This window comes from Saccopteryx leptura, chromosome 3 (genome assembly GCF_036850995.1).
Source record: "Saccopteryx leptura isolate mSacLep1 chromosome 3, mSacLep1_pri_phased_curated, whole genome shotgun sequence".
NCBI classification, from domain to species: domain Eukaryota; kingdom Metazoa; phylum Chordata; class Mammalia; order Chiroptera; family Emballonuridae; genus Saccopteryx; species Saccopteryx leptura.
In genome coordinates this window covers 283,469,056-283,494,373 of record NC_089505.1, presented here as the reverse complement: position 1 = coordinate 283,494,373, position 25,318 = coordinate 283,469,056, and the positions used below count along the sequence as shown (strand labels likewise).

Sequence of the window (25,318 nt, the reverse complement as noted above, 5' to 3'; positions counted from 1 at the left end):
TTCAAGGGGACAGCCTAGCTGTCTGTCATATACAGGACCTGAGTGGCCCCTGGAAGATGGTTATGTGAAACATGCAGTGATGAGAATGAAGAGGAAATTTGTTCTTAATAGAAACAACACTCCACATCTTTAATGGTGTTATAAAATTTTCTTGACTGTATTTCTGGAAATGCAGGTTATGTTAGATATAATCAGAAATTGTTAGCTAAATAAAATAATGCCTATATATATATATATATATATATATATATATATAGTGTGTTATAAAGTTAAAATTTACTTTTTAGTGTGAGGTAAAGTGGGATTCATTGACCTTTTCATTTCAAGCTTTTAACAGTTTCCTCAGATGTTACATGATCAAGGGAACTCTTTTTTTTTCTTTATTCATTTTTTTTAGAGAGGAGAGAGAGAGACAGAGAGAGAGACAGAGAGAGAGAAGGGGGGAGGAGCTGGAAGCATCAACTCCCATATGTGCCTTGACCAGGCAAGCCCGGGGTTTCGAACCAGCGACCTCAGCATTTCCAGGTCAACGCGTTATCCACTGCGCCACCACAGGTCAGGCAATGTTACATGATCACAGTTCCTTTTTTTAGTATGAGTCCCAGAGTCAGCTCAGGTAGTATGTGTTCAAGTGATATACTGTGATCATGAAGGACTCAGTTTTTTAAATATATAAACAAATTTTCAAGTTTCCTAAATTAACCTACATAACGTATTTTTCACTCCATAAGATGCACCTGACCATAAGATACACCTAGGGTTTTAAGGAGAAAAATAAGAAAAAAATATTTTGAACCAAATGGTACGTTAAAATATTTAATAAAATACCGTATTTTTTGCTCCAGTAAGATGCACGGGTATTTCCCCCTCCACTTTTGGGGGAGAAGTGTGTCTTATGGAGTGAAAAGTACGGTAATCACTGTTGTCCCTAACAAAATTCCAGCACTTTGATCTTTTGGTTGTGGTTGCAGTTGTTTTATGGTTTGTTGGAACTCAAGCTGATTTAAGAATTCCTATGGAAATGCAGGGGACTAGGAGTGGCTGTGGCAGCGTTGAGAGCGTGCTCAGCGCACTGTGCTCCTTGGCTGGGGCAGCGTTGAGAGCGTGCTCTGCGCACTGTGCTCCTTGGATGGGCAGCCTCAGCATCACCTGCGAACCTGTGCGAAGTGGAAGTCTTTGGCTCTACCTCTGTCCCTGTTGAATCCGAATCTCTGGGATTGGGGCCAAGGGGTCTGTGTTTTCACAGTCTCTCTCGGCTATTCTTATGTACTTGAACGTTGGCAGAACACTGAATTATGACATTTTGATACAAGGAAACACACACTGGTGGAACAGATGGGAGTCCAGAAGCAGATCCATACATGCATGGTTCGAGTGATTTATGACAAAGCTGGCATTGCCCTGCAGTGGGCATTAAATAGGCTTTTCAATAAACGGGGTGATTTATCTCCATGTGGAAGAAAGCTGTCTTAACCCCTATATTATACTGTAAATGCAGAAATCAATTCCAGGTTGGATATGGAAAAGTGATAGCTATAATGCATTTAGAGGAAAAATATAGGAGAACCTGCTTCAGACCTTAGGACAAACACAACAGTAAAGCTCCAGCCATAAAACAAAACACGGCAAACTGGGCTGTATTAATATTAAGTGCTTCTTTTTATCAAAAGGTATCATTAATATTTATAAAAAAATTTGGTACCTTGCCAGCACATTGTGTGAATGTGTTTTTCAAATAAGAATAAGTAAATAATATGTTACCCTCCTCCAACAAAAAGATAGAGGACTTGTGTCCATAAAATATAAAGAACACTTACAAATTATCAAGAAAAATTCTGGCAACCCAATAGAAAATATTGGGGAAAAGACTTCAATAGGCACTTAGTAAAGAGACATTAAAATGGTCATTAACATATTAAAAGGTGTCAACTTTATTAGTCATTAGAGAAATGCAAATTAAAACCATAATGGAATACTACATACCCACCTGAATGACTAAAATGCAAAAAAATAGACAATATAGAAGGTTGTAAGAATGTGAAGCAACAAGACTTTAATGTTTCTAATAAGAACATAAAGTAGAATAACCTTACAGAGGATCAATGAAACCAGGAGCTGGTTCTTTGAAAAGGTAAACAAGATTGATGAACCTTTAACCAGACACAATAAGAAAAAAAGAGAGAGGACTCAAATAAATAAAGTCAGAAATGAGAGTGAAGAAATAACAACTGACACAACAGAAATACAAAATATTGTAAGAAAGTACTATGAAGAACTGTATACCAAAAAAACTGGACAACCTAGATGAAATGGACAAATTCCTTGAAACATATAATTTTCCAAAAATTACTCTGGAAGAATCAGAAAACCTAAACAGACCAATTACAACAAATGAGATTGAAACAGCTATCAAAAAACTCCCAAAAAAGAAAAGTCCTGGGCCTGATGGCTTCACAAGTGAATTCTACCAAATATTCAAAGAAGAACTAACCTCTGATCCTTCTCAATCTATTTCAAAATATTCAAGAGGAAGGAAGACTTCCAAGCTCCTTTTATGAGGCGAGTATAATTCTGATTCCAAAACCAGGCAAAGACAACACAAAGAAAGAAAATTATAGGCCAATATCCCTGATGAATTTAGAAGCTAAAATCCTCAACAAAATATTAGCAAACCAGATCTAGCAATATATGAAAAAAATCATACACCATGATTAAGTGGGATTTATTCTGGGGAGGCAAGGCTGGTGCAATATTTGCAAATCAATCAATGTGATTCATCACATAAACAAAAGGAAGGAGAAAAACCACATGATAATTTCAACAGATGCAGAAAAAGCATTTGATAAAATCCAGCACCCATTCATGATCAAAACTCTCAGCAAAGTGGGAATACAGGGAACATACTTCAACATGATAAAGGCCATCCATGACAAACCCACAGCCAACATCATACTCAATGGGCAAAAATTAAAAGCAATCCCCTTAAGATCAGGAACAAGGCAGGGGTGCCCCCTTTCACCACTCTTAATCAACATACTGCTGGAAGTCCTAGCCACAGCAATCAGACAAGAAAAAGAAATAAAAGGCATCCAAATTGGAAAAGAAGAAGTAAAACTGTCATTATTTGCAGATGATATGATATTGTATATAGAAAACCCTGAAGTCTCAGTCAAAAAACTACTAGACCTGATAAATGAATTCGGCAAGGTGGCAGGATATAAAATTAATACTCAGAAATCAGAGGCATTTTTATACATTAACAATAAACTGTCAGAGAAATTAAGGAAGCAATCCCCTTTACCATTGCAACCAAAAAAATAAAGTACCTAGGAATAAATTTAACCAGGGAGATTAAAGACGTACGCAGAAAATGATAAAACATTGATAAAAGAAATCAAGGATGATACAAACAAGTGGAAGCATATACCGTGCTCATGGTTAGGAAGAATAAACATCATTAAAATGTCTATATTACCCAAAGCAATTTATAAATTCAATGCAATACCGATTAAAATACCAATGACTTACTTCAAAGATATAGAACACATATTCCAAAACTTTATATGGAACCAAAAGAGAACACAAATAGCCTCAGCAATCTTGAAAAGGAAGAATAAAGTGGGAGGTATCACACTTTGGATATCAAGTCATATTACAAGGCCATTGTACTCAAAACATCCTGGTACTGGCATAAGAACAGGCATATAGATCAATGTAAAAGAACAGAGAACTCAGAAATAAAACCACAGCTCTGTGGACAACTGATATTTGACAAAGGAGGTAAGAGCATACAATGGAGTAAAGACAGCCTCTTTAATAAATGGTGTTGGGAAAATTGGACAGCAACCTGCAAAAAAATGAAACTAGACCACCAACTTACACCATTCACAAAAATAAACTCAAAATTGGTAAAAGACTTAAATGTAAGCCATGAAACCATAAGTGTCTTAGAAGAAAACAAAGGCAGTAAGCTCTCTGACTTCTCTCACAGCAATATATTTGCCGATTTATCTCTACGGGCAAGTGAAATAAAAGACGGGATAAACAAATGGGACTATATCAAACTAAAAAGCTTCTGCACAGCTAAAGACAATAAGAACAGAATAAAAAGACAAACTATACAATGGGAGAATATATTTGACAATACATCTGATAAGGGGTTAATAATCAAAATTTATAAAGAACTTGTAAAACTCAATACCAGGAAGACAAACAATCCAATAAAAAAATGGGCGAAAGAAATGAATAGACACTTCTCCAAAGAGGACATACAGATGGCCAATAGGCATATTAAAAAATGATCAACATCACTAATCATTAGAGAAATGCAAATTAAAACCACAATGAGATATCACCTCACACCAGTCAGAATGGTGCTCATGAACAAAACAACACAGAATAAGTGCTGGCGAGGATGTGGAGAAAAGGGAACCCTCCTGTACTGCTGGTGGGAATGCAGACTGGTGCAGTCACTGTGGAAAACAGTATGGAGATTTCTCAAGAAATTAAAAATCGAATTGCCTTTTGACCCAGCTATACCACTTTTAGGAATATACCCCAAGAACACCATAGCACTGTTTGAAAAGAAGAAATGCACCCCCATGTTTATGGCAGCATTGTTTATAATAGCGAAGATCTGGAAACAGCCCAAGTGTCCGTCAGTGGACGAGTGGATTAAAAAGCTTTGGTACATATATACTATGTAATACTACTCAGCCATAAGAAATGACGACATTGGATCATTTACAACAACATGGATGGACCTTGATAACATCATACTGAGCAAAATAAGTAAATCAGAAAAAACTAAGAACTATATGATTCCATACAGAGGTGGGACATAAAAATGAGACTCAGAGACATGGACAAGAGTGTGGGGGTTACAGGGTGGGGGGGAGGAGAGGGAGGGCATTGGGGGAGGGGAGGGGCACAAAGAAAACCAGTTAGAAGGTGATGGAAGACAATTGGACTTTGGGTGATGGGATTGCAGCTTAATCAAATGTCAAAAAAGCATAGAGATGTTTTCTCTGAACATATGTACCCCGATTTATCAATGTCACCCTATTAAAATTAATTTAAAAATAAAAATAAAAATAAATAGTAGTGAGATTAAAAAGAAAAGTAGAATAACCTTTTAGAAGATTGGCAGTATCTATTAAGCTAAATGTATACATACTCTGTGACCTAACAACTTCATTTATGTGCATATTCCCAACAAATATTTGTACATGTTTACCTAAAGCACATGTCTTAGAATGTGCGTTTTAGTACATTCTAATAGCACATCTAGAATGGTCATAGCCCCAAACTGGAAACTACCTAAATGCTCATTAGCCATATGAAGGGTAAAGAAAGTATATATGTAAACCTGACCAGGCGGTGGCACCATGGATAGAGCGTTGGCCTGGGATGCTGAGGACCCAGGATCGAAACCCACAGGTCACCAGCTTGAGTGCAGGCTCCTTTGGCTTGAGCACAGGGTCGCCAGCTTAAGCGTGGGATTCTAGACATAACCCCATGGTCACTGGCTTGAGCCCAAAGGTCCCTGGCTTGAGCAAGGTGTCACTGGCTCAGCTGGAGTCCCCTGGGCAACACACAAATAAGAAAGCAATCAATGAACATCTAAGTGCCACAATTATGAGTTGATACTTCTCATCTCTCTCCCTTCATGTCTCTCTCTCTCTCTAAAAATAAATAAGTAAAGTGTATATATATGCCATGAAATATTACCGAGCAATAATCAGCAGCTATATTCAACTAGATTAAGGGTCGGGAACCTTTTTGGCTGAGACAGCCATGAACACCACATATTTTAAAATGTAATTTCGTGAGAGCCATACAATATGTTTAACACTAAATACAAGTAAATGTGTGCATTTTATGTAAGACCATCATTTTTAAAGTACAATAAATCTCTGAATTCTTTTTAATAACGTTATGCTGTTGCTAACCAATGATGAATAAAGTACTTCAATAATTTTATTTTTTTAATGGGGCTACATCAATAAATCAGGATACATATATTCAAAGATAACAAGTCCAGGTTATCTTGTCGTTCAATTATGTTGCATACCCATCACCCAAAGTCAGATTGTCCTCTGTCACCTTCTATCTAGTTTTCTTTGTGCCCCTCCCCCTCCTCCTTTCCCTCTCCCTCTCCCCCCTCCCCCTCCCCCTTTCCCTATCCCTTTCCCCCTCCCCCCGTAACCACCACACTCTTATCAATGTCTCTTAGTTTCACTTTTATGTCCCACCTACGTGTGGAATAATGCAGTTCCTGGTTTTTTCTGATTTACTTATTTCGCTTCGTATAATGTTATCAAGATCCCACCATTTTGCTGTAAATGATCCGATGTCATCATTTCTTATGTCTGAGAAATAAAGTACTTCATACCATTAATGCTACTTCTGGTGCTGCATGGTTTTGCTGATGGCTTTGTAGTCTGGTCAATTGGTGGTAAGGGTAAGCTTCATGAAGGCATTGAGACTTCCATCCATTAAACGTGATCGTAGGTTGATCTTAACGTTCTTTAGATGTGAGAAAGACTGCTCACATGCATACATAGAACCAAACATTGTCAGTACAGCAGTACTCACACGCTGCAGTGTGTGGTATGTGACAGGAAGCACATTTCAAGTTTTGACAATCAGCTGGTCCGCGGGTTGAAGTTTTTTCATTTCTCCCCACTTGTGTTTGGTCGCCAACTCTGCTTGCTGTTGTGCAAGTCTTTCCAAATTTTCATTCAGTGACTTGAAATTATTCACCCACATGTCTGAGGCCTTCAGGTCACCAGCTTGTAGCTCAAAATCTCTGACGGATACACCGGGGATGTAACTCAGGTCGGCGCTGTCCACTGCACACTCATGTGCATGGGTGATGAACTTAAAAAGATGAGTGTGCTCATGAAATTTTCCAAAGCGTCCTTTGAATGACTACAGGAGATTAGATGTGAAGCCTGCTAGCTACTGGAGATCAAGATGTTGAACAGGGTCACTTGCTGTGCATGCATCTTTAAACTCTCCCAGTTTTTCAAAGTGTAGTAAACGACCTGTTTCAATGTCGGTGATGAAGAGTTCCAGCTTGTTTTCAAATGCAAACACTGCTTGTTGAAGGGATAAGACTGTATTTCCAACACCTTACATTTTCACATTGAGCTGGTTCAGATGTTCAGTCATGTCCACGAGATAGTAGAACTTCAGGAGCCACTCAGTGTTAGCTAACTCAGGACACTCGACGTTTTTCATTTCAAGAAAAGTCCAGATTTCGCTTAGACAAGCTGAGAAACGGCTGAGCACCTTCCCTCTTGACAACCAATGCACATTGCTGTGCAGAAGCAGACCAGTATAATTATTCCCAACTTCATCCAGCAGTGTTTTAAACGGGCAATCATTTAAAGCTCGGGCAACAATAAAGTTGACCACCCGAATGACCAGCGACATCACCTCACCAAGCTGCTTGCCACACATCTGAGCACTAAGCGCCTCCTGATGTAGGATGCAGTGAAAACTTAGGATGGGTCTCTTTTCATGTTCACAAAGAAGCGCTACGAATCCTCTGTTTTTCCCCACCATGCACAGAGCACGATGAGTACACACCAAAATAAGTTTATCCGTCAGTAGATTTTTTTCTTTAGCGAACTGAGTGAAAGACTTGAATAAATCCTCCCCTCTTGTTGTCTCTTTCATAGGCAAAAAAGCAAGAATTTCCTCATGTAGTGTGTCACCGACAGCATACCTTGCAATCACACTGAACTGGGATAAATGGCTTACGTCTGTTGACTCATACGAAGTGAGAGAAAAGAATGGTGCTGCATTTATGTTCTTCACATGTGTTGCCTCAATTTGATTTGCCATCATGATGGTACGATCGTGAACAGTTCTTGCCGATAGAGGCATGTCTTTTATTCGTTTGATTATCTTGTCTTTATCCAAAAAGTCGTCAAAAAGTTCATAGGCCACATCAGGCATGAATGTTTTGGCATACTCCCCATCTGTGAATGGCTTTCCGTTTCTCACAATTGCTAACGCTAGCCAAATTCCAGTCACGTTGTTGGGTCCAAACACAGAGTTGCTGCTGACTTTTTGTACTCTGCACAGTAGCTCTTGACGTGCTTTCTTCCTGCTGTCCCCCGCTGGATATTTTGATGCAAATATAATATGGCGTGTGTTGAAGTGCCGCTTTATATTTGACCATTTCATCGATGCAATTTTATCATCACATATTAGACACACTGAAGAACCTGCTCTCTCCACAAAAGTGAATTCCTCTGTTCATTCCTGCTGAAAAGTACAATACTCCTCATTTTTTTTTCTTTTAGCCATCTTCTTCATCAAAATGGTTTCTGCAATTAGCTAGCAGACTACTTAATTAAAAGGAGGGAAGTTTACTTCCTGACCTCACAACGACCTTGAACATTACGCATTATCCAATAAAAATTTGGTGTTATCCCAGAGGACAGCTGTGATTGGCTCCAGCCAACCGCAACCATGAACATGAGTGGTAGGAAATGAATGGATTGTAATACAGGAGAATGTTTTATATTTTTAATGTTATTATTTTTTTATTAAAGATCTGCCTGTGAGCCAGATGCAGCCATCAAAAGAGCCACATCTGGCTCGCAAGCCATAGGTTACTGACCCCTGAACTAGATGTATGAATCCTTGAAACATACTATTGAGGAAAAGAAGCCAGATACAAAGAAATACTGATTACATTCATACAAAGTAGAAAAATATGCACACTGATCTATGATGTTAGAAGTCAGGATAGTGGTTACTCTTTGAGTGAGGCAGGGCAGTGACCAAGACAAGAGAATAAGGGGACAAGAGGATGCTGGTAATGTTGCGTATTGATGTGGGTTCTGGTTGCATAGGTGTGTTCGGTTTGTGAAAATTCACTGTGCTCATCTATGTCTATATCTATAATGCTTTAATTGGAAGGAAAATTGGATCTGGTAGCCATTTCTGTGCCACATCATACTGAAAAATATGTGGAATCACATAAGGCATTCACATTCATGGTTGGATGAATTGCAATGGTCACTCATTATTCTGAAAGAACAAGATCTTATAAGAAAAGGGATATTAATAAAGCACCTTTTCTCAGCACATTTTAACCAAACTAGAATTTCTTATATAAAAGTAAGTAATTCTTTCAGATTGTTAACAAATTCATTCTTCTTTCTTGTTTGGATGTGTTAAGTTCATTTAAGTGTTTGAGTGCTTTAGACTTTGAGGTAGCTAACATCAGTGCCTGTTCCTGGGTGAGTTACTACGCCCTGCACTGGCAGGTTGAGTGCTGCAGTAGCTTAAGCAGAGTGGTCATGGCGTAATTTGTGTTTTGGGTGATTTGCTATCTAAGGGAGTTGGCATGCTTTGTGCTCTCAGAAAAGTGGCCGCTTGCTCCCTGGGGTGAGTGAATAGACCCCCCCCCCCCATGAAGAACCACTTCTGTAGAGGCTTCTGCAATTGAGTCATTACTGTATTTCCCTCAGAACAAGAAGTGAATTCTCCAGGTATTGACCTTTTAGTAATTTCTATTCTTTAGGATCAGTCTAAAGTAAAACATTCAGAAAATTACAGAGTACTTTTGGAAAATGAGTGAATTATTGGAAGTAAATTATAATAATTAGAAACATGCAACATTTTCTATCTTTATAAAAATATATTCATTGGGGAAAATAGATGAGATGATTAAAATACAGTGTTCATTCTAATTTATTTTTTATTTTTTTATTTTTTTAGTGTTCATTCTAATTTAATGACGGAAATATATCAGAACCTTTTTGTGTACTCAAATAACCCAACATTTAGGGAACAAATTCTGAAATTTAGAAGATGTTGAATATGTGTACAGGATGTTGCTTCAAAAAAATCATTAGTGGCTTTAAAGTACAATGGAATATTATTTGGGCACAGTTATATTTCTATCTTCTGTGTTCTTTTGTTTGTTTGTTTTTGTTTTTTATATTTTTCTGAAGTTGGAAACGGGGAGGCAGACAGACTCCCACATACGCCCGACTGGTATCCACCCAGCATGCCCACTAGGGGGTGATGCTCTGCCCATCTGGGGCATTGTTCCATTGCAACCGGAGCCATGCTAGCACCTGAGGTAGAGGCCATGGAGCCATCCTCACTGCCTGGGCCAAATTTGCTCTGATAGAGCCTTGGCTGCGGGAGGGGAAGAGAAAGAGAGAGAGAAAGGAGAGGGGGAAGGGCAGAAAGCAGATGGGCACTTCTCCTGTATGCCCTGGTCAGGAATCAAACCTGGGACATATACACTCTGGGCTGATGCTCTACCACTGAGCCATCCAGCCAGGGCCATCTGTGTTCTGCTTTAAGTCTTTAGCAGCACTGAACTTGATTTTTGTCTTTTTAGGGTCTTTGTCAGTAATGACTTTGTTTTGTTTTTAATTTATTCATTTTTAGAGAGGAGAGTGAGAGGTAGGGGGAGGAGCAGGAAGCATCAACTCCTATATGTGCCTTGACCAGGCAAGCCCAGGGTTTCGAACCAGTGACCTCAGTGTTCCAGGTCAACGCTTTATCCACTGCGCCACCATAGGTCAGGCTGTCAGTAATGACTTTGTAATATATAGTATATGTACTATGTTTTTCAGGTTTTCTTTCTTCTTCCCTCCCTCCTTCCCTCCCTCCCTCCCTTTCTCCTTCCCTCCCTCCCTCCTTCCTTCCTTCCTTCCTTCCTTCCTTCCTTCCTTCCTTCCTTCCTTCCTTCCTTCCTTCCTTTCTTCTTCCCTTCCTTCCTCCCTCCCTTTCTCCTTCCTTTTCTACCTTCCTTCCTTCCTTCCTTCCTTCCTTCCTTCCTTCCTTCCTTCCTTCCTTTCTTTCTTTCTTTCTTTCTTTCTTTCTTTCTTTCTTTCTTTCTTTCTTTCTTTCTTTCCCCTTCCTCCTTCCTTCCTCCCTCCCTCCCTCCCTCCCTCCCTCCCTCCCTCCCTCCCTCCCTTCTTTCTCTTTCTTTCTTTCTTTCTTTCTTTCTTTCTTTCTTTCTTTCTTTCTTTCTTTCTTTCTCTTTCTTTCTTTCTTTCTTTCTTTCTCTTTCTTTCTTTCTTTCTCTTTCTTTCCTTTTCTTTCTTTTCTTTTCTTTCTTCCTTCCTCCCTTCCTTTCCTTTCTTTTCCTTTCCTTTCCTTTCCTTTCCTTTCCTTTCCTTTTCCTTCCCTTCCTTCCTTCCTTCCTTCCTTCCTTCCTTCCTTCCTTCCTTCCTTCCTTCCTTCCTTCCTTCCTTTTTTTCTTTTCTTTTCTTTTCTTTTCTTTTCTTTTCTTTTCTTTCTTTTTTTTCTTTTCTTTCTTCCAGGAAGGGAGAGGTAGGGTGAGAAGCATCAACTCATAGTTGCCTTCACTTTAGTTGTATGTGCTTGACCAGGGCTATGCCAGTGTCCCCTTGCTCAAGCCAGCCACCTTGGGCTTTTCATGCCAGCAATGTTTGGGCTCAATCTGTTGAGCTTTGGGATCATGTGGAGGATCCCCTGCTCAAGCCAGCAACCCCGCACTGACAAGCCCGTGCTCAGAGCCAGCAACCTCGGAGTTTTGAAGTGGCAACCTCAGCATCACAGGTGGGTACTTCATCCACTATGCCACCGCCAGTCAGGCTTCAGGATTTTGAAAGCATGTTTATTAAAGCTGGGGACAGAAAAAAGAAGGGTTTAGGATAGAAGAAGCAACAGGAGAGAGTCTAGGCAGGGCTGCTTGGGCTCACTGAGCAATAAAAATCACAGTGAGAGGAGTGAGCACGGGGGGGCTGCTATTGGCCCAGTGAAAAATCAGAGAAAAAGGGGACCTTGGGAGACATGCTCAGAGAGTTAGCCTGGGACTAGCTGCCGCTGCCCACTGCTCCCTGGTCACGAGTCTCCTGGGGACCTTAGCGTTTAGGAGATGCGTGCCTGAGAGGGAAGAAAGGGGGCAGGGGTGCTCCCCAGGGGGGAGAGTGTGCCCCAGGTCCTTGGTCTGAGGGTCTTAAAATCTGGGAGTTTAGGGGAGGCCTTAGGGGAGAGACTCGATAGAATATTCATCAGCTTAATGCTGATGTGCCAAAGTGAGATTTATTCCTTAACTTTATCTGTCCTTGGGTGTGGTTACACAAATTGTGTGCTATTTTTTTTTATTGTGGTAAAATATACATAACATAAAATTCTGATGACCCAGTTATTTACCATTTTAACAATTTTCTTTCTTTTTTTTAAAATTTTATTTATTTATTCATTTTTTAGAGAGGAGACAGAGAGAGAGAGAGAGAGGGAGAGAGAGAGAGAGAGAGAGAGAGAGAGAGAGAGAGAGGAGGAGCAGGAAGCATCAACTCCCATATGTGCCTTGACCAGGCAAACCCAGGGTTTTGAACCAGCAACCTCAGTGTTCCAGGTCGACACTTTATCCACTGCGCCACCACAGGTCAGGCAACAATTTTCTTTTTTGACAGAGACAGAGAGAGAGAGTCAGAGAGAGGGATTGATTGCTTTCTCATATGTGCCTTGACCAGGAGGCTACAGCAGAGTGAGGGAACCCTTACTCAAGCCAGTGACCTTGGGCTCCAGCCAGCAACCATGGAGTCATGTTTATGATCCCACACTCAAGCTGGCGACCTCGGGGTTTCGAACCTGGGTCCTCTGCATCCCAGTCTGACACTCTGTCCACTGTGCCACTGCCTGGTCAGGCTATTTGAACAATTTTTAAGTGTTCAGTTTATTGACATTGAGGACATTCACATTGTTGTGCAATTACCGCTGCCATCCATCTCCAGAAAGTTTTTATCATCCGAAACTGAAACTAGGTATCCACTAGACAGTGTCTCCTCATTCCCCTTCCCCAGCCTCTGGCAACCACCGTTTTGCTTTCTGTCTCTGGGGGTTCAGTACTAGGTGCCACATGTAATTGAAGTTTGAAATATTTGTCCTTTTGTATCTGTGTTATTTTATTTAGCTCAATGTCATTAGGGTTCACCCCGTGTATCAGGACCTCCTTCCTTTAGAACGCTGACTAACGCTCCAAACTGGATACACGATAGAGAGTCACTGGAGAGAGATGGAACCACTTAGGAAGGTGGTCGAGGAAGGCTCTCTGAAGACATGGCATTTAAGCTGAGACGTGAAGGCTGAGGCAGAGCCAGCAGGAGGCAGTGGGTCATTCTCAAGTCCAAAACCAACTGGCATCAATAACAGTAGCCCTCTTTGGGACATGATAGAGACTGGGTCATTTTTACCCATCTATCTGGACAGATGACAGCTTGAGTCCTCACCAGCGGGCTAGCCTGCTGCTTAGGTAGGTAGGTTGGCGATCTCACCATTGGGTTTGCTTGCTGAACTATAGACCGGAATTTTTTTTTTTTTTTAAGTATGGTTTTCTTTGTAAGTTGTAGAGCATTAGAGCATACCTCTCCTGTTTCATTTTCTTTTTCTTTACCTAAAGTCGTGATCGGTTCTTACCTTGTGAGCAGCAGTGTTTTATAAAATACATTAAATATAGGCCATCTGCTGCTACCTCCTTGCAGAAAGACTTTCCCAAGTCTTTGTATCTCCCAGCCAAATGCCTATAAGATAAATACATTCTTCAGTGATCACATTATCCAGTCAGTGCCTTCTTTAAAGCTTTTCAGATGTCTGTTTGCCAGACTGCGTTTTACTTTTAGTGTTTAGTGAGAATGTTTTGCTTGACTTTCACATAAAGTCTCAGGCAAACTCTTGTTCTGGTGCCAGCATAGAAAACAGCCTGACTTTGTCCTCTTTCTGAGGGAATATCTCTGCCTTTGGTGTGCAGACCTTTTGGAGGCTGGGCTTTACCTTGGATAAGCCCTGAGCTGATCTGTGTGTCCACTGGCAACATGATCAGTACGACCGGGGGGGTGTGGGGAGGAGGTTTCTTCCACCCTCTTGGAGGCCCTGGCGGGTCTGAACACAAAACTGATGAAGACAGGAGAAAAAGACACTAATTTATTTAGTATCAGGTTTGCCTGACAGGGGAGCCTGCATGAGGAAATGAAGACCTGAGGCATAGTTTGTTAGCACCAAGTGTTTTTATTGTTTGTTTTTTTTGTTTGTTTGTTGTTTTTTTATGTGAGGTTTGAGGGTGAGTGGGCGCTCGTGGAAGAACAGGAGTGGTCAGAGCGACGGGATTGCGGGTGATGGGCGGAGCCTTGGCAAGGCCTGTTTGTGGGATTCCTCTCAGCGTCCGTTTGCCCTCGGAGATGAGGCTCCTTTCCCCCGTTATAGAGAGGGCACCTCTCACATGGGTGTTATGACCTGTTTCCGGAGAGGCGGCCAGGCGGGGGTCAGAGGGATCTTCCTGCTTCTGCTTTCTCGGAGTCCTTCAGCTTAAAACATTCAATGCCAAGGCTTACCAGGCAGTGGTGCAGCAGGTAGAGCACCAGACTGGGATGCAGAGGACCCAGGTTTGAAACCCTCAGGTCACCAGCTTGAGTATGGGGTTGCTGGCTTGAGTGTGGGATCATAGACATGACCCCATGATTGCTAGCTTGAACCCAAAGGTTGCTGGCTTAAAGCCCAAGGTCGCTGGCTTGAGCCCAAGGTTGCTGGCTTGAGCCCAAGGTCTCTGGCTTGAGCAAGGGGTCACTTGCTCTGTTGTAGCCCCCCCTCCCAGTCAAGCAATCAATGAACAACTAAGGTGCCGCAATGAAGAATTGATGCTTCTCATCTCCCTTCCTGTCTATCTGTGCCTATCTGTCCCCCTCTCTGACTCTCTCTGTCTCTCTCTCACACACACACAAAATTAATGCCAAGATGCCATATTTTGGGAGAAGCATGTCCTGAACCCTCTTTCAGACTGTAGTGCCATCGCCCGGACCTATTGTGGATGGTATTTTCTGTTAAGGGACAACATTAAAGAGATCTGGATGGGGCCTTGTGTGCTTTGTGTGAGCTCTGTGGGAGGCTTCACCAATTCATCAGCATCCTCATGACTGTGAGAGGGATAGCGACTGGGGGAGGGATGGCGGTGGCTATTCCTGTTCACAGGAGGAGAGTGAGACCAAGGGAGGTCATGTAACTTCCCAGAGTCACACGCTGATCACCTCACTTGGTGGAACTGGGATTCCAGTCAGGCTCTGTCCACCTGGGAGACTTCTCCATTGTTCTCCCGAGCCTGCCCCAGGCTTCTCTGTCTTGTTGGCAGGAGGTTACAGATCACAGTCTCTTTAACGAGAGGAGGGGAAAACGGCAGTGATCCTACCTAGGTAGTAGAGTCAGTCTGCAGATTTACTTAATGAAAACAGTTCCTTTGAAAATCCTTGAGATCATATTTTATAACAAAATCTCTTGCCAAATAGTCTTACACATTTTAAAGAATTAACTTTTTAATGTCTTTGATTTCATCCGTTAGTTCTTTGTAGTGCCACATAAACTATTCTGTTGGTCAAGTCATTCTATTTGTAGATGTAAGTAATGGAGGCTAACAGGGTAAGGTTATGCACTAACCTTGTTTCGAGGAAATAAAAGTATTTCAGTTTGCAGTTAGTTATAGCAGAGTAAGATTACCTAATAGACCCTGCAGTAGAGTGTAAGTTCTGTCTGTCTTGCCTGCCACCCTGTCTTGGGGCCTTGTGCACACTACCTTGTACTGCATGGTGCTCAAGTGAGTTAGCGAACACACTTCAGTAGACCCGGTCTTTGGAGTCTCCTCCCTCATTAGCGGATTCTTTGCCTACTCCTCTTCTTCCACTATCCCTGTAACATGTCAGCTTCCCCAGGTTCTTTCCTGAGTCCTCTTCTTACTGGACCCCACCTGTGTTTCCTGGTACTATCACCCACTTCCTGGAGGCAATCATATCTCCACAGTTTAAATGAGCACAAGGTTATTTGGAGAAAGTGATGAAAAATACCTAAAGATGTTGTTCTGGGAATCAAGAACCCAAGTGTCAGAGTTGGCTTTCGCTACTAAGGAAGGTGTGGCCTTGAGCATGTGATTTAACCTGTTGGTACTTCATTTTCCTCTCTATTGGCAGTCGGCCTCGATTTGGGGCTGAAAAGTCAACTCTAGGCAGAGATCACAGGTTCGGCTCCAGACACCACAATAAAGAGAATTGTAGTCTTTTTGCTGGTGGAGGGTCTTGCCTTCAATTTCTTTTGAAAAAGCAACACTTGTGAAGCCCAGTAAAATGTGGTGTTTTTGTAGTCGGCTTTCAGATGATAAGTTTGTTTTCTCTTTACTGAAAATAATTATGGACATTCACCCAGAGACAATATTGGATTCTAGCTAATCACCAGAGAGCGTAAATTATGTTCATTGTACTATGCAGTCCCTGCTAGATCACAATACTTTCCACCCCTCTTTTCATTCTCCAGGAACTTTTTCCTACCGTTTGTGGTCCTGTTCAGTGGTTTCTGCGACATTCTCTAAACGGATGGCAGTCACTTTCTCTGGGGTTAGGGTTCTGTATGTACATGTTTGAGGTCAGTCTTTGTTAAGATACCCCCTCTAAGAAAGCATTCTAACTGAAACTGGAGACTCCTTACCCTCTCCAAGGCCAGACAGCATTTGCATCGATTTAAAAATGATTTTCTGTAATACAAATTGAAAAAAAAAATCTTATGCCTTTAACTTTTAAGTGAACAAATACTTAATTTCTTGGGCATTCTGTGTACTTAAATTGTATTTGCATCTATGCATTAGAATGTTTTTTAAGTGATAAGGTACCAGGTTTTTTATTTTTTATTTTTTTGACTGAAGAACAAGAACTTAGTGTTGCAGGATCTGGATGCTTAGAGTGTGGGCTCTGAGAAGGGGACGCCCTGACCCTGGTCTTGAGCCAGCAGGTGCAGAAGCAGAGTGCAGAGCCCGGCAGACAGCTGTGTAGCCCAGGCCCCTCAGGTGCAGGTAATCATACATGCCGTGATGGCTGATGGTACCATCTCAGTGCACAAAGCCAGGGTCAGCATCCAGGAGGTGGGCTCGTGGGTGGGCAGCTGATGCCGCTTATTCCAGCTTGTTCACTGGTCGGTTTTTCTCACGAAGAGAGTTAGAGTGCTGCCCCTCAAAAGAGGCCCAGCACCACGACTCGGGCCTGGGGCTGCTGGTTCACTAGATGCACGAAGGCCTTGATGCTGACAGCCACCGGCTCTGCTGTGTCCCGTGGCTGTTTGGACCCACCCAGACCACCAGAGTCTTGGGCCAGATGTTCCAGCTCCCCATTCTCCAGCTGCCATAGCACGTGCTGTGTGACATCAGCACCAATGCCAAAGTGAAGTGCATGCAGCGGAGGGAAGACCTCCCACCAGCTCTCACACTGGTGCACTGGTTGGACTAAGGAGTCTCTGATGAAGACAGCTTTGGGTTCTTTATCTGCTGTCAGCCACCACCAACGGGGCAGGGACATCCAGCGTCCATTGCCCTGAATATCCTGCACCAGTGTGGCTTGCTGGCTACGGTCTGCTCTCCTCTCCTCTTGGTGTTGCAGCCTCTGAAAGGCTGAGACTGGGCAGGAAGATCTAGCACCCTGCCTCGCCATTTGCTGTAGGGCAGGAAATGTGTGAAAGGACCACCTACTGTGTGTGTGTGTGTCCAGATTTCTAATTGTTTTCATTTCTGAATTTGGGTGATTTTTTAAAATGTATTTCAAATTTGAGAAAAACAGCATTTATTATTTTATTTCGGGGCCCTAATTAATTTTAAAATTAAACTTATTGAGGTGACAATGGTTAATAAGATTATATAGATTTAGCCTGATGAGGCGGTGGCGCAGTGGATAGAGCATCGGACTGGGATGTGGGAGACCCAGGTTCGAGACCCCAAGGTCGCCAGCTTGAGCGCAGGCTCATCTGGTTTGAGCAAAGCTCACCAGCTTGGACCCAAGGTCGCTGGCTCGAGCAAGGGGTTACTCGGTCTGCTGTAGCCCCACAGTCAGGGCACATATGAGAAAGCAATCAATGAACAACTAAGGTTCATTGATGCTTCTCATCACTCTCCATTCCTGTCTGTCTGTCCCTATCTATCCCTCTCTCTGACTCTCTCTCTGTCTCTGTATAAAAAAAAGATTATATAGGTTTAGGTTTTTTTTTTTAATTAATTTACTTATTTATTCATTATTAGAGAGGAGAAACAGAGAGAGAGAGAGAGAGAGAGAGGAGAGACAGAGAGAAAGAAGGGGGGAGGAGCTGGAAGCATCAACTCCCATATGTGCCTTGACCAGGCAAGCCCAGGGTTTCAAACTGGCGATCTCAGCATTTCCAGGTAGACGCTTTATCCACTGCGCCGCCACAGGTCAGGCTAGGTTTAAAGTGTACAGTTGTATGATACGTCATCTGTATACTGCATTGTGTGCCCACCACCCAAAGTCACATCTTCTTCTGTCTCCACATATATTTGATCCCCTTTACCCTTTATTACCCCTCAAATTCCCTCCCTCTACGTTTTATGTAGTTGCTTTTCTCACATACAGTGTAATCTGTCAGATATAAAGACTTACTAGTTTATGCTATGATATATTCTGCTTACTGTTTTCATTCTTTAAGTGATTATTCAATAGAATGAATCAACTGGGTTAAGTAATGACCCAGCTCCATTCACAAGAATATTTGAAAACACATTCTATTATTTTTCACTGAGATTTTCAAATCTGCATTCAGCTATATCCTGATATTTTTGGAAAAATTAATTCTGTTCTATTTAGAGTGGGATTGCCCAGCTTATTCCTTCTTTCTGTGGTTTTTATTTTATTTTATTTACTTTTTCTTTTCCATCAGTGTTTGCTTTCACAACCAAAGTTCTGGGCCATTCAGACCTCGGCCCTGATGCTGCGGACGAAACTTGAGAGAGGAAGCACACGCCGGGTGGAGCGGGCCATGAGGCAGATGCAGGTGGGAATTGCTGCGGCAGTTTTTTCTTCTAACCCTTTATTGCTGTTAATCAGTGGTCTCCAACCCCCGGGCCGCGGACCAGTACTGTTCCGTGGGCCATTTGGTACCGGTCCACAGAGAAAGAATAAATAACTTACATTATTTCCGTTTTATTTATATTTAAGTCTGAATGATGTTTTATTTTTTTAAAATGACCAGATTCCCTCTGTTACATCTGTCTGAGACCCACTCTTGAGGCTTGACTTGGTCACGTGATACATTTATCCGTCCCACCCTAAAGGCCAGTCTGTGAAAATATTTTCTGACATTAAACCGGTTCGTGGCCTAAAAAAGGTTGGGGACCACGCTGTCAGTTAGCATATACATGTGTGTTATGACTCTAAAAGGATGAGATGGTTTTCATTTTGCTCAAATACTTTATTATTACTTGGATTATTATTACTTCGAGTGTAAGTTTTAAATTTGACTGCTTGTCTTCAAAGCCCAGCTCTCCTTAGTGGCTCTGTGACCACAGTATTTCCATAGCACTTCTGATACCAAACGTGTGGGTCTCCCACACCAAGGAATTCTCTGCCTCCCCGTGTGCATCAGGGGCTGTCCTATGGCATGTCTCAGTTCTGACAGTGGAATTAGTACAGCCCCCACTGGTGAAGAGCTGTCCCACAGGCCGTCTTCCAGATGTCAGTCGTGAGTCTTCGTGAGTGTGGGCACTTCTGTGCGGCCCCAAATCCAGGGTTCCCATGTGCTCCTCCTTGAGTTTGATAATCTGCTAGAATGGCTCACAGAACACAGGGAAACACTTGACTTACAGTGTTTCCCCATGTATAAGACGCACATGTTTTAGGAAATTTGGGGTCTAAAAACTGGGTGCATCTTATAGAGTGGTTGTGGCATTTCAAATGCCATGGATGGAACTGAGGACAAGGCAATATATGAAGACAGTGATTTGTCATCAGACACAGATGAGGACAAGCTAATGGATGGAAGTTTTGACAGTGATGAGGAGTAGTATGAATTTTATGATGAATAAAACTTGAGTTCAGTAACTTTATGTAATACATGTTTTTTAAATTTTGGCTCCCAAAAGTAAGGTGTGTCTTATACATGGGGAAATATGGTACTATCACTGGTTTGTTATAGGGATATATAAAGGATACGGATGAATAGCTAGATGAGGAGGTCCAGCAGGGTCCCTTGAGCAGGAGTGTCTCTGCTTACGGAGTTTTGGGTGTGACATCTTCTCAGCACTTGGGTGTGTTCACCAACCTGGCTACTCTCCTAACTGTTTGTTTTATATATTTTATGGAAGCCTCATTATGTAGGCATGATGGAGTGAACACTTGGCCACTGGTGATTATTAATTCAACCCCTGGACCCTCGCCCCTCCCCAAAGGTAGGGGTGGGGCCAAAAGTTCCAACTCTAATGGCAGAGCCACCTCATTAGTATAAACTCAGATATGGTGAAAGGGGCTGATTATAAATAACAAAAGATTCTCCTCTAACCCCTATCACTCAGGAAATTACAAGAGTTTTAGAAGCTCTGTACCAAGAACCAAGGATGAAGACCAAATGTCCTGTCCTGACTGGTTGGCTCAGCAATAGAGCATCGACCTGGTGTTTAGAAGTCTCAGGTTCGATTCCCAGTCAGGGCACACAGGAGAGGTGACCATCTGCTTCTGCACCCCTCCCTTCCCCTCCCCTTTTTCTCCTCTCTCTTCCCCTTCTGCAGCAATGGCTCAATTGGTTCCAGGACATCAGCCCTGAGCGCTGAGGATGGCTCCACAGAGCCCCCGCCTGAGGTGCTAAAAATAGCTCAGTTGCAAGCATGGCCCCAGATGGGCAGAGCATTGGCCCCAGATGCGGGTCACCAGGTAGATCCTGGTCAGGGTGCATGTGGGAGTCTGTCTGTCTATCTCCCCTACTCTCACATTAAAAAAAAAGACCAAATGTGTATTTCTTATCATATCACAATATCACATTTCTAAGCCTCATTTTCATAGTCTGTAAAAGAAAGTAATCATAATAGTACTCACAGTATAGGTTTATGGTGAGCATTAAAAGAGACAATATAAGACTGAAGTGAAAAAGATAGGCAGCTCCACAGGCAAAGATTGTCTGAGGAAATAAAATTCATTCTGGTGCAAAAATATTCTCTAATGAACTGACCACATGTAAAATTAATCTTCATTCACCATCCTTCTTTGTTTAACACTTACGTTTATTTCTCTCCAATGACTCAGTAGCAGATAGCGTTTGTCACAGATTTCCTGATAAACTACTCATGATACAAATTGGCAGGAAAAATGAAAAATCTTGCAGAAAGATGTAATATTTCATGCAGTTAGTGAAGTGATATTTTAAAAAATTTATTTATAGTTTTAAAGAACTTCAAATCTACATAAAAGTTGTGCAAAAACTCCCATATATATACACCTGTCACTATGAGGCTCCACTCAGGTTTTAGCAACAGTCCCAATCATGTCCTTTGTAGGGAAAGGATCTGAGCGTGGCATTTAGCTGTCATGTCCTTCAGTGTGCCACACAGTCTCCCTCAATCCGCAAAGGTCCCTTAGTCTTCTTTGGACCACTCTGGGATTGCTGTTTTGGGAGATTACCAGCTCATTATTTTGGAGACTGTCCTTCAATTTGGGTTTGTCTGTCTGCTCATGATTGGATTCAGCTTGTAGGATTTTGACAGTAATATTACAGAAGTGGTATATCCCTCTCCCTGCACCTCCTTCAGGTGCCACGTGATGTGATTTGTCCCATCACTGGTGATATACCTGCTCTCTTGAGTAAGGTTATGTTTGTGGGCTTTCTCCCCAGTGTGAAGTTATTCTTTGCCCTTTGTAATTAATTAATAAGCATTTTGGAGGAGTTACTTTGAAATCATCCTGTTTGTCATCCAACTTTTATCCACTAATTTTAACCTTTATTGATGTTTCCTGTCTGAGGAAGTTATCATGATGGTTGCCAAGTGGTAATTTTCTAATTATTTAATAATATATTAGTTGGTATTGTACTTACTAGAGTGTGGCCTTATTGATTTCTGTTCTATTTAATAGGATCTATTATACTAACATTACTTACTTATTTACTGTATTCTTTTTTATTTTGAAATAATTTCAGCTCATGTGAATAAGTATAGAGCACGTTATTTGTTACAGTATTAAAATAAATCCACAGGCAGAAAGCTGTGGTAAAAGAAGTGGGTTCTCTGTCCGAGAATGCTAATTGTACCCAATTCTCCGTTCTCCGTTCTCTTTTAGTAGTAGAACCTCCTGAAATTATCCAGGTCGAAGTCTTCCTATCCTCCTTTGCAGGTGGGAAGGGCCACGTGACTTAGTTCTGAATAGCGCAATGTTTTGCTGCTTTAATTAGTACATAATCTTTTACTTCAAGGAGCTAATATTCTGAAAGCAAGATTACTTGTCTTGGAATTATTTTCCTCTCCATCCTCTTCTTCAGACCCCACCCCCTCAATGACATACTATGCAGCTTCCACGTCCATTTGCTTTTCTTCTGCACGGAGTTTGAATAGGAAACATTTTATTGAGAGCTTAGTATGTGCTTCGTAGTTTGTCTCATGTTGTAATCATTTTACTAATTACCATCTTCAGGTCCCTTTATGTATTGTCACAGCTGTTTTCCCCAGAACAGCGGGACAGAGCTGGGGGAGCCAGCTTTATTAGGGCTCATGCAGGCCCAGCACAGCCCAGGGTGTTTCCTCTTACCTGCGACCTTCCCTGCCCCCCCCCCCCCCATTAAGGTGAAGCCTCTGGCCAGGTGCTCTGTAGCTGAGGGGGAGTCTGAAGCAGCTGTCAGCCTGAGCAATCTGCTCACCCCACTCCCCACAGCGGGGTCAAATACAGAGTCAGGAAGGGAGGGGAAGATGTAGTTTCAGACCAGCATCTTAAATTATTCATGATGAATTGCCCCTATTGCATTAAATTCTATTTATTAAAAATTCACTTCCCAATAAACAGCAAAATGTTGAAATGACCAATGTGGTAATGTGATCAATATGCATGTTTTATTAAGGTCAGTGTATGAATTCTTGTTCAAGGAAACCACATCTTACCCCCACCCCCTTTTTCTTGCATTTTGAGAAACAGTTTAAATGTCTTCATGTTTTGGCCTTTTGAATACATTCACTTATTAATGAAGAGCATTTTGACTGAGAAATGACTTGCTTTGTAGTCATCTCCTTTGTTAACTTGGACTGTAAAATGATCAAGTCAGCGTTCACTCTGGTCAGGTCTGCAGCCCTACGCCAGACTGGCAGGAGCAGCGCGGTGCCTTTCACACGCTGAAAGGTGCAGAGGGTGCCAGCTCAGTTCGGTTGGTTGTATTTTTTTAAGGGGAGGGAAAAGAGATGAAGGAATGTTAGTTTTTTCTACTGGGTTTCCCAAAAAATGATGAATTATATACATAAATCATTACTATTTTAGTTCATTTGAAGATGTGATAAGAGACTGTTCCTCAACATACCAGTAAACAAAGCTTTTCCTCTCTCTTACATTCCGGTCATCTGTTTGCACAAGTACTTCTCGCCTTGTTTTAATGCCTCTGAATATGCATGTGCTCTATTATATTTTCACATGACTTCTTCACAAAAGTACATTCACATCCACTATACTTGGCAGGCTTGGTATTGGCCTTGGTGTACAACTATGTGTGTGAATGTGTGAATGGAGAATATACTGCTGTCATTATGGGTGACGGAGGGGCCAGATGTAGAGTGGAGCTCGTCTAGTAATTCAAACTGACCATGGCTATAGCTGGCTTGGGTATGGCTTCAAAGTTTGAGATATTGTATTTGATTTTTAAACTATTTTAAATATCCTTCTAAATCTAAGGTGCTTATAATTGACAGGTTGAAGTTTAGAGCTCTTCCAGACTCTTTACACTTCTACTTGAGTAAAATTAAAAGTAAGTCTCAGTAAGGAATCTTTTGCTTGGAAGGGACCGAGATCCAATTCAAACTGGCTATTAAAAAAAAGGAAATTTATGGGCTGTTATAACTGGGAAGTGTAAGGGTGTTCCAGCCTCAGAGATCGCTGGATTCAGGGGCTCAAACACATCATCAGCTCTTTCTCTTTCTCTCTTTGCTTACCCCATTCTTGTATCTCTTCTTCTCTTTGTCTGCTTCAGTATCAGAATGTCTGCTGTCAGAAGAGATTTGTTGTCCATAGACCTCTCAGTGCAAGAGGAAGCAAGGTCATGTGCTATGGTCAGGGTGAAGCCCCCCATTTCTTGTGCTTCACTTCTCTTATCTGTCGAATGGAGAGAGCAGTAGTGCCTCCCCCACACAAGTGTTGAGGCATTAAATGACTTAATATTTGTGAAACGCTTGGAATAGTGCCTGACACATAGTAAACCCTCAATAAGAGTCGGCTGTTAATTATCCTCACTTTATAGAAGGGAATGTTTAGGTGCAAGAAAATAAAACTACCCAATTCTTCATAACTCACTGAAAGCAATCATTGCCACTTGGAAAAATCTAAAAACTGGGATAATTACAGTGCTTCATGTTAGTGTGCTGAGTTATTCCACTGAGTGTTTCAGACGTCTGAGATATGAAAACATGTCTTCATTCTGGCTCTGTACACCACCTGCTTTGATAACCACGTACAGCATTTGAAAGTTATTGACAAGTATATAGCTATGCTTTTATTTGTTGAAGTAATTATAGTTACTACTATTTATTCAGAACTCTGTATAGTTAACTACCATTTACTGAACAGTCATGCCAGGGGCTAAATAATCCCAGTAAATAGGTATTATCTACATTTTTACTGATGAAGAATGGGAAAGACAGAAAACTCAAGAGACTTACTCAGGGCCTTACCCCTGGGCTGGAATTCAAACCTGGTCTTTCTTGGATTTTGAAATCCACTATGCTGTGTTGCTCCAAGGAAGCTCTGAACACTGGCTTAAAATAGAAAAAAGATACCGGTATCAGGCTTCATCTGTGTAAGACATCACCCGGACGAAAGAGCTTGAGGGAGCACGGGCAAGAAGTGAAAAGCAGCTTTTGTGAAAAAGGCTTGGGTGCAGGACTCAGCATCTGGAGGCCTAGGGGTTTCGATGAACGGGGAGGGAGTCACAGTGCACGCCACATCCGGAAGTGTGCTGTGGGAAAAGCACACGGAAATGGGAGTGGGATCGGCTTCTGCGGAGGCCAGGATGAGCTGCCCAGGGGATGCTGATAGGCTGCATCAGGTATGAGCTTCCTGATGATAGATTAGTAACACTAGGCAGTGAGCAGTTCACAGATGAGTGGGGTAAGAGAGCGGGACAAGTGATGTACAAGGGAATAAACTTTATTGTTGGTAGTAAAAGATTTAAACCCCGTCAAGTTACAAAAAAGTAAAAAAAAAAAAAAGGCATTAGCCAAGTAATTTAGTAATGGGATAAAGTGCACCCACTTAAAGCACATTCGCAAACCGTAAGTTCTGTCAGATTCCAGGCAGGGACACACGTAAGGGGTTTGGACAGAGTC

The 25,318-nt window shown here is 41.8% G+C and overlaps 1 protein-coding gene across 2 annotated transcripts in view; it reads left to right on the top strand.

Annotated features, from left to right (window-relative positions):
- TTC27 (tetratricopeptide repeat domain 27) overlaps nucleotides 1-25,318 on the top strand; it is a 156,690-nt gene that overhangs the window by 64,663 nt on the left and 66,709 nt on the right. For both annotated transcript variants that reach the window (XM_066378547.1, XM_066378546.1), the window contains exon 10: nucleotides 18,700-18,813. In XM_066378547.1, the coding sequence (XP_066234644.1) occupies nucleotides 18,700-18,813 (114 nt within the window). The remainder of the gene's footprint in view (nucleotides 1-18,699; nucleotides 18,814-25,318) is intronic.